Below are 10,223 nucleotides of genomic sequence, written 5' to 3'. Positions count from 1 at the left end.
ATTCTCCAATGCACGAAGAAGAAATCAATTCAACGCAAGAAAAAATTTTGAGCACAAAAAAATAAGAAGGCATAAAGAAAAATAAAAAAATGAATAAATAGGAAAATAGAATAAACAACTGAGTCAGACAATTATCTAACAGATTACATGAAAACAGAGAGCATGGTAGATAATGTCTTTTTTTTTTCTTTTTAATACATCAGACTCACAGACTATACAGATAATAACGTTAGAAAATGTTTTCCTTTTTTTAACGTTCAATTTTTTAGACGTAGCAAATAAATAAACGCAATCAACAGTTGCATTAGAGATACTCTTAACTGTTTGAATAATTTTTATAAAATATTAAAAATTAAACATTATATAAATTAATTTTTTATAAAATATTAATTTAATCTCTAAAAATTAATTTAAATATTATGTACTCCGATACCCAAAAAATAATTTTAAGGTTTTAGATTCAAAAAACTGTTTTCGACTACCATTTTAGATGATTGACAGGAAGGGAAGCCATCAATGGACCCACCATCCATCAATGCGGACTTATCCAAACAGCCAGCTGCATGAACCAACTCATTTAGCATTTTCACGTGCCAGTTTCTCTTCTTTAAGCATAGGCACTTAGTGAACTAAAATATCAAACCTCTGTCTTTCATCACCTCTAATATTTGGATTTTCTGCTCCAAATGTCCCTTTTCATGCCAACTTGTACAGGTATCTATCCGGTCCCCCAAACAAGTGGTATCTGAATTTTTTTTTTCTTATCTATTATATTTATGATAAAATGAGGATATTTTTTATTTATTTTAATATATATGTCTCTACGCTCGAATCAATAATAATATTTAGATAAAGTCTTTCTATCAGTTATAATTCTAAGTTTTGAATATAATCTATTTCTGCTTATCTAATTTAACCACCTATTAATACAAATAAAGATATTTTTTTATCAAATGTAATTATATTCCAACCATCCCTATTAATTTTGGATTTTGGTGTTAGCCTCCATCTAAGTAATTCATCAAGGGATATAAGCATGGTGTGACATTTTCAATATATTATTTATAGTATCTGGTATGAAATTTAATAGAATTAATGATTAAGGGTATAATAAATTATTAATCACAGATTTAATTAGCACAAATTATTTTTAATTGATTAGGTTATAGTTAATTGCTTGGTGATTTAAATTAATTAAACCTACACTTGTTCATGTTGGGTTCGGGCTAGGTTGGGTCGGGCTAAAATTTTAAGGTTCTTCTGTCCAGGCCTGGCCCATACCCGGTTAAGCCTACAGGTATCCATCACAAACTTCAACGCTTACGTGTAACAACTATTAATTTCAAAACCCTCTAACAAAATCAAGAATTGATTATTTATCTATTACATTAATTCCTATTTATATTATTTTGAACTCGATCAACTTCATACAAATATTTGCTAATAAAATTATTTTTTTCAAGTTAGTTTTTTTTTATGATAATTTTATTTATAGTTATTTAAAAATAATTTTAAAATTTTAATTAATATTTTTATTTATATAATACATTAAAGTAAAAAAAATATATATTCACATTAAATTAAAAAATATATCATAGACTTTAATAAGACAATTAAGGGGTACATTTAAAAAAAGTGAAGTGCATGTTTTTATATGAGAACAAGCTATTTCACGGTTGAATTAAAATTTGAACGGAGATAATTAGTTGAATGTTAGATAAATTAAACTTTAGATAACAAGCTCTTTTTTTTATATATATTTAAAAGATATTTTAAATTTTTTATAAAAATATATATTTTTCCATAGAAATAAAATAATGCAACAATTACATAACATTTTGTTAGCCAATGAAATTTTTCCAAATAAAAACCCCTTCTTTTACAAAATAATCATTACCATTTATAAAATATGGAAAAATTTACATGTTATTTTGTATTGCTGCTATTGAAAAAAAAATTCACATTTTACATACACACATATATAATTTCTACAAAATAATGACAAAAGTTTTCTAACCTCTTAACTTTTACAAATAATAAAAAAAATTTTACCTTTTACAAAGAAAACAAACATAGAAAAAAAATTTTCCTTTTACCTTTTACCTTTTACTTTCTTAACTATCGAACGACAATGTTATTTCTACGATTAAGAATTTTTTTACAATATTCTCTACAATTAAATCAAACATAAAATTATCGATAAAAGAGGAATGTAACTCATAAACTAGATGTTGACAATCTGTGAATATAATTTCCGACCCTTGCATATCCAGTTTATGCACATTAATAATTAAACTTATATAAAAACTCATTTTTCATATATATTCAATATGTATATGTATTAATTTGAAACTACCTAAACACAATTTAAATGTTCGCTAAAAAAACAATTTAATAAATACAAATATCATTATTTGTAATTGAAAATATTATTTATCCCTTTTTTTTAAATAATAGAGAAGACAAACTAAATACACTATTTCGAATATAAGCAATACTTTTTTTTTTTTTTTTTTTTTTTGGAAATTTAAAAGCAATAATTGTAATGTCATGATTAAGCCATAGCCAAAATACAACGAGGAGACTTCTCTAGATATGAAAACTCAGAAGAAAAGGATTCCTTGTTTTTTTAAAATAAAATAACGTTATGTCCAACTATCAAGTTTGTATTAACACAAGGTTTCCCATAAATAACATATATTAATTATTCATGATATATTGCTTGTATATTCATAGACTTTCTATTTCTTTATTTGACTTATTTGCGACTAGAGAGTACCTTGACCCTTGAAAAAAAAAAAAAGTTGGATACATTTTTTTTTTCTACACTACACTAATAAGTTGTATGGGTTCATCAAACTTTTAGGCTTTTATATTGTGTATTTCAAAACTAAAATTTTATTAATATTCAAAAATATTTAAATGGAATAAAAACATGAGCTTTTTTTTTTTTTTTTTTAAATTTTTCATTCACTATTCAACAGCAAAAAACGAAGAAAAAACATAAAAAAATGGCAGAAATATAGCCTTAAAACATTTAAATTTTTTTTTTATATTAAATATCCATGTTTTGTGGACACTTAAATGTGCTCCGAATATGGATGGTACATACACTCAACCAATCAAAAAGTAATTTTTTTTAAATGTTAATTTTTTTTCCACAAAAATTCTCTCATTTGGACAAAAAATTGTTTTTGATTGGTTTGATATATAGGTAGACTCACACATGGAGTAGGATAGAAATGAATTGGATAAGAGACAAAAATCTCATAAAAATTGTAAGGTGGGCTTATTTGAACTTCAGCCAACTAATGCTAAAATTTTAGTACTAACTAATTAGTTAGCTTGTTTCTCTTATATGTCCTTTGTGGGATATTTAGTCACTATGATACAACCGGGAATCATGAACTTGCTTTAATACCATATTAGAAGTTAAAAGTGACTTGCTTTAATACCATATTAGAAGTTAAAAGTTGAAAAAACAGAGATAAGCTTAGTAGGATTTAGGAGTTTAGAATCCATAAAATTTTGTGAAGTAGGTTTACTTAGATTTAAACTAACTAAAGTTAAAAGATTAATATTAACCAATTAGTTAGCTAGCTTGTCACTTTCATCCGGGATATAAAGAATTGATATTTAGTCAAAACAAATTCTTAATGGTAGGTAAATGTTTCTCGCGTCTCATTATCTTATGAGGAACTCTCTAGATGCCAAAAAAAGACAGGCGTTGCATATTTTCTTCAAAGCGAAGCGAGTTTGAACGTGGCAAATACCATACCAAGAAAACCAGCCATCAGGCTGCGGTTGCAACTTGCAACGCTCTCCGTCCCAAAAGATAGAATTACAAAGAGAACAAATAGAAACAGGATAGTGCTTGGCTTTTCAGTTTTGAGAGGGGACTTACATCGACAACAATATAATATAGAGCATTAACAAGAAGAATAAGAAAAGCCATCTTGACCAAACTTCAAGAAATTGCACTGGCCTTTGGAATTGTAAGAGGAAATCTCTAATTAAATGCCAAAATGCCATTATTGAGACCACTAACAGGAAAGTATGTAGTAATTTTGAAATTGCATGCATGGGGAATGGCCTTGTGAAGGAAATTCAAAATTTCTTGATGCTAATAAAAAATCACGTACGATGGATTGTGGACCTCAGATGTTGGACACAAATTAAGTCTGCTGCAAAACAATGCTTCCCGACATATATTCTGAAAAAATTCTAGTCTCTTGACCTACTTTGAGGAGTAGCGTTTCTTCAAAGACTCCATGCCCAGACAGTAGATACACTTTTGAGTTTCACAAACAGAGTTGGAAATTATTAAGGGTGAAATTTGTATATACTGTTTCATGGTTTTTTTTACCACATGGCAAATCAGTGAAGGAATAAACTCAAGTTTCATTGGGCAATTTATCGGAACCAAAATAGTGTTGAAAGAAAATATTTACGATTATGGTATTATCTTGACTTTTTAAATTCATTTGTTACACAATGTATTATTATACTATGACTACAATTTATTTAAATTTTTTAATATTGGAACCAGTTTTTTCTCAACACACTCTCTCTTACGTTTATAATATAACAATACTATTACACATTTTAAAGACATCGACACAGACTTTAAGAGTAAAGATACATGTTTGATAAAAATTGACATTGTTACACTCACAGTGTAACAATTTATGCATGTTTTCTATTTTTCAATGTCTATTTTTATACATTGTTAAACAATATTAAGGAAATATTATTTCCTTATGATAGATTGTTACACTTTGAGTGCAATAATAGCATGAAAAATAGTTTGGTATGTGAATCTCAATAAATTTGAATGTATTAATCTCAATAAAACTATTTATAGATTTCTTATACTCACAATGTAACAATCTCAAAAAAATAGTTTGAAGAATCTTCTTTGTCCTTAAAGTATGTGTACTTACATTGTTATATTATAAGTGTAGTGGTTGCAAAACTTCTTGCATCCCGATTGAAAAATGCTATGGCGTCAATTATTGGAGAAACATAATCAACTTTTGTAATGAAATAGTTCATGAATTGAAGCAGAAAAGGGCTAAATTAGGTTTATTATTCAAATCAGATTTCAAAAAAGCAAATGATTCAGTCAACCAGAATTTCCTTCTGGACATGACGCATAAGATGCGTTTTGAGCAGAGATGGAGGAAATGGATAGTTTGAGTGCCTCTTAGTTCCAGGCTTTCTGTCCTAATCAATAGTTAAAAATAGAGGATTTTAAATGACATAGACTTGAAACAACGAGACCCAATTTCTCATTCTCCTTTTCTAATCGTTGTTGAAGGCCTTAATCTTTTGATTTGAAATTTTGTCTTACAAGGTTCTATTTCTTTTCATGTCTTACAAACTTGTAATGATTTGTGTTGTTTCCAAATATGACCCCAATTGATAGATTTAGAAAATCTTATAGGAGAATTTAGGAACGAAATGAGTAGTGAAATGAGTTATTAGATTTGAAAAAATTAGTTCATGTTCCATTACCGACACATCAATTATAGATTCAGAAAATTGATTCGTAACACCCTTGCATGTATAAATCTGCATGACATAGATGAAGAAATGATGATAAATAATTATAATTGGATGAGAGAGTAATTATAATTAAATGAAATATATTAATTTTTTGTACCTAAGTATGGAGTTTGATCCCTTTATATAGAATGAGAAAGACTATTCATTAGAGCTACAGTTATAATCCTTGTTAAATACATACAGATTTGGAATACTGAATGAATGCGTATTTTTGGAGTGATTGACAGTTCATTAAGTGTCCTATAAAGAAATTTAAAAGATTCTACATATAAAAGTATTGGCTTGTTTAACATGTCAGCGGAAGTATATTAGGAATAAGATTCTCTTAATCTAATGCAAATATATTTTTTGTCCATAAAATATAATTAGATCCTGATTAACTTACTATTAAAATTCCATCACTTACCAAGATTAGAAAAAGAGGAAGAAAAAGGTCTCAAGCTTATATTCCAAATGATGCTGCTACAAGCAAATTAGAAAAGAAAGGGAAAAAGAAAAGAGAAAAAGAAGAAGACACTCATTTGGTTATAACACAGTCATAGAGTGAAATCAAGGCGAAGGTGCTTGAGAATAACTGGGATTACAATATCAGGCGCGCTCAAGTGTGGCAAGTGACCGCTGGTAGGCATGACCTCGACGATTGATGGGTCGCCGAGATGTTGATTCAGATATTCAGACACCGCCGCTGGCACAGCCATATCCATTTCACTCTGCAATATATGGCAAGGGAGAGTGACCATAGGTAGAATATGTCTCAATTCTGTTAGAAATTTAAGATGGACTAAACTAAAAGCTATATCAGGTCTCATGTTGAATAGAGTTTGAGAGAATTCTTGCACAGCTACCGAGTCCATGTCGCCACCTAGTACCATTGGTGCAAACCCTGAACACCATGCTTTGTAGTTGGAACGCAGTCCTTCAAATCCTCCATTATAATTCTTGTCATTCAATAACCTAGTTTGAAACACCAAATAAAAAGTTTCTATTACACATATTATATATGATTTTGATCAGTATAACAGCAACTAGCAAAGTTTACCTTGGAGTAGCAGAGAGCATAATGATTTTAGAGAAGAGATCTGGGCGAGCAATGGAGGCATAAGCACCTGCCAGACTCAAAACAGAATGACCAACAAAAATACAAGACTTAACCTGTCATTCATCTAATATGGCCAGCAAATCAAAGGCAAACCTTCAATACTGGAGTATCTTTCAAAGTCAAAATAATCAGGATTAGTAGTACCAGTACCCATATTATCATATAAAATAACACGATAGTAGTCTTCAAGAAGGTAAGGAACCAAGTATTTCCAGACAGATTGATCACTGCCAAAGCCATGAGAAAGGATAACAAGTTGCTCCCCTTTCCGCACAACCTTTACATTATGTGCTTCTACAATTCCCATTTTTTGGTTTAACACTCTAATTGTTAGTGAAAAGTTAGTATTTATATTGGTTTCAGGTGCATGGGTGCATAGATAAACATGAAGCAACTAGGGCTACGTATTACATTCCAGAATCACACGTGGAGCGAAGAGGTATGTTGGGAAGATCTAATCAACTAGGGCTACCACTAGCAGTGTTCTTGTTGCATTGTGTTTGAGTTGTGTTATATGTATATGCGGTATTTAATATAGTATTTGCATTGGCTGTGTCCAAAGTGAAGAGACAAGTTGGTATTTCAAGCGGCTAAGATGGCATTTTCCGCATGTAATAAAAATACGTGTGAAGCTAGTAATTACTTCTCTTTTGTTTCGTCGTTGGCATACTGGTCAAGAGTGGTCGGGTCAATGTCCTTTGTGCTCTGCAGCTTTGCTAGGTGTCGCTGCATACATTTTTTATTTGCAAGCTAGCTTTACTTGCAATTGAAGGATATTTCAAACCTGAAGTCTCTATTATTGAAAAGTGTTTACCATAATTTTACATTCAGTCTGACGTAGAAATATGTATGTAAAAAAGAAAGTATCTATTTTATATTTTACTAAATTTATATATGAAACTGGCCTTTCTGACCATTATATGTCTCACTCCATTTAGTACAACCTATACATATATTTAATAAAACATCATCTACTCAATTACAAAGATATAATTAATAAAATGTTTAGCGGTCTAATTGTTTATTCGGTAAAATTAACTATTTTGATAGTTGTTGTTTTAGTAGCTAGTAACTGTTTAAATAGCTTTTTATAAAAGACTAAAAAGCTAAATGTTAGATGAGTTAATTTTTTATAAAACGCTACCTTTAACTTCTAAAAGTCAATTCAAATGCAATGTTAAAACTACGTAAAATAGCAAAACTACTTAAAGAGCTTTTTGCCGAGCATTCCCTAAACATCAATTACATTTTTGCTATCCAATTATATTTTAATTTTATACTTCTAACGAACAAAATACACTTATTGTGTATGTTATTGAGTTATATCAAGGCGAAGGTGCTTGACAATTACTGCAACTACAACCTCCGGCGAACTCAATTGCGGCAAGTGACCGTTGGTAGGCATGAGCTCAACGATTGATGGGCCGCCGAGAGTTTGATGTAGATATTCAGACACCTCCACCGGTACAACCTTGTCCATTTTACCTTGCAGAATATGACAAGGGACCTTAACCATAGTTAAAAGATGTCTAATGTCTGAAGAAAATTTAACATGAGCTAAACTTAGGCTTATGTCAGGTCTCATATTGAATAGAGTTCGACAGAATTCTTGTACATGTACAGAGTCCATGTCGCCACCGACCACCATTGGCGCGAATCCTGAACACCATGCTTTATAATTAGAACTCATTGCTTCGAACATTTGGTTCATCTCTTCTTGCTCAAATCCTCCGTTATAATTCTTGTCATTCAATAATCTAGTTTAAAACAAACAAAAAGTTATTATTTCTGCAAAGATACATAAAAAAGATGGAAAATGTTTCTTGTAGATGTTTATATTAACAATGTTGTAAATGGAAATATGAAAATGGAAAATTTTCGTACGTTTTTTTGGGTACACTATCAGTATTGATTTCATTTCATTTTACACTACTTATATTTTAAAAGTGAAAAAAATCCTAATTGTATTGATTTTTTATATTGATAATATAGTTAAATCATTATATATGTAATAAAAAAAATAAACAAATAATTTCTAATTATTTTTTTATCAGCAAAACTTATATTTTTTTTAATTAATAATTTTAGGAAAACAAACTTAACAAATCTTAGCAGCTAAAACCAAACCAACAGAGCTCCCAATACACCCAACCTAGCCAAATAGAGCTTCCAATACACCCAACTTAGCTAAAAAATGTTTAAGTTAAAAATTCTAGCTAGACTGAAATACATGAAATTGAAAGGAATTAAACTGATAGAAAGAAAAATTCTTGAATTAAAAAACTTAAGCTTTCCTATCAAATTAGAAAACCAGCTAACATGATTGTTCCAAGAAACAGATAAGCAAAGAGAACCAACTGTCCTTAAACTATTTTAACTGCTCATGTATCAAATATAATATTTCTAAATCTATAAATGTAAAATCCACTAAATATGAATATAATTTGATATTTAAAGGACATTTAAATTTAAATTTTTATTATTAATTTTTTAAAAAAGAATGAAAGAACTTTTTATTTGCAGCTCCATCCTTATTAGCGATTGAGGTGTTATTGCTACAAAATATTGAAATTGGAAAAACTGACAAAAAAAAGTCAAAGACCGTGTTCAACAACTGTTTTTTTAGTAGTTTTTTGCGTTTTGACTAAATGCTATATTTTATAATATTCGGTGACATATCGTTTAAATTAATTTTAAAAGTTAAGGTAGCTTTTTATAAAAGATTAAAGGTCTTTTCGACAAAATTAGTTATTTTAGTAGCTGTTAGCTGTTTAAATAGCTTTTTATAAAACACCAAAAAACTAAATGGAAATGTTACATAGGTTAACTTTTTTATAAAACGGTATCTTAACCTTTATAAACTAATTCAAACGCTATATTATCCAACACTATAAAGAATAGTGTTCAATGGTTTGACCAGTCAAAACACTAAAAACTACTTGAAAAGCTATTACTCAACATAGCATAACCCTTGCAAAATTGGAAGTATTTTAATACACTATGCTTATATATATATATATATATATATATATATATCAAACCTTTAACTTGAACATTTGTTAAACTGAAACATAGGTCATGGGTAAAAAGAAAATAAAAATTCTATAATAAAACTATATAAAAGTAGATATTTTACCTAGGAGTAGGCGAGAGCATGATGAGTTTAGAGAAGAGATCTGGGTGAGAAATGGACGCAATGACGCCTACCATGCTAAAAAATGAGTGAGAAACAAAAATACAAGATCTAATCTTTAGTTCATCCAATATGGCAAGCAAATCATAAACAAAACCTTCGATACTGGAATATCTTTCGAAGTCAAAATAATCAGGATTAGTAGTACCAGAACCCATATTATCATATAAAATTACTCGATAATCTTCAACAAGGTGAGGCACTAAATATTTCCAGATAGATTGATCAGTTCCACAACAGTGACTTAGGACAACAACTTGCTCTCCTTTCCCCACAATCCTTACATTATGTGCTTCTATAATTCCCATTTTTGGTTCAATACTCTAGTTGTAAGAATTTAATATTTATATTGGTTTCAGGTGG

The 10,223-nt window shown here is 29.2% G+C and overlaps 2 protein-coding genes across 3 annotated transcripts; both read right to left on the bottom strand.

The window, feature by feature from the left end:
* Window positions 1-6,008: 6,008 nt before the first annotated feature.
* On the bottom strand, window positions 6,009-7,102 carry LOC105639989 (karrikin insensitive 2 receptor CA). Of its 2 annotated transcripts, XM_089719516.1 has the most exons (3): window positions 6,608-7,102; window positions 6,414-6,522; window positions 6,009-6,278 (listed from the first exon to the last, which is right to left on the bottom strand). In XM_089719516.1, exons 1-3 carry the CDS (start codon window positions 6,625-6,627, stop codon window positions 6,105-6,107), a joined length of 303 nt encoding a protein of 100 aa, XP_089575642.1. In that variant the 5' UTR covers window positions 6,628-7,102; the 3' UTR covers window positions 6,009-6,104. The 2 variants fall into 2 exon arrangements, with proteins under 2 accessions (XP_089575642.1, XP_037497828.2); XM_037641900.2 differs by having other exon boundaries at window positions 6,009-6,522; window positions 6,608-6,726.
* Window positions 7,103-7,979: 877 nt separating this feature from the next.
* Window positions 7,980-10,168, bottom strand: LOC105639808 (karrikin insensitive 2 receptor CA). The gene is made up of 2 exons (XM_012223967.3): window positions 9,804-10,168; window positions 7,980-8,424 (listed from the first exon to the last, which is right to left on the bottom strand). Exons 1-2 carry the CDS (start codon window positions 10,166-10,168, stop codon window positions 7,980-7,982), a joined length of 810 nt encoding a protein of 269 aa, XP_012079357.1.
* Between the last annotated feature and the right edge of the window lie 55 nt (window positions 10,169-10,223).

This window comes from Jatropha curcas, chromosome 3, assembly GCF_041381405.1.
Source record: "Jatropha curcas cultivar XTBG-Jc1 chromosome 3, XTBG_Jcur_1.0, whole genome shotgun sequence".
NCBI classification, from domain to species: Eukaryota; Viridiplantae; Streptophyta; class Magnoliopsida; order Malpighiales; family Euphorbiaceae; genus Jatropha; species Jatropha curcas.
This window is presented reverse-complemented; position numbering and strand designations above follow the sequence as displayed.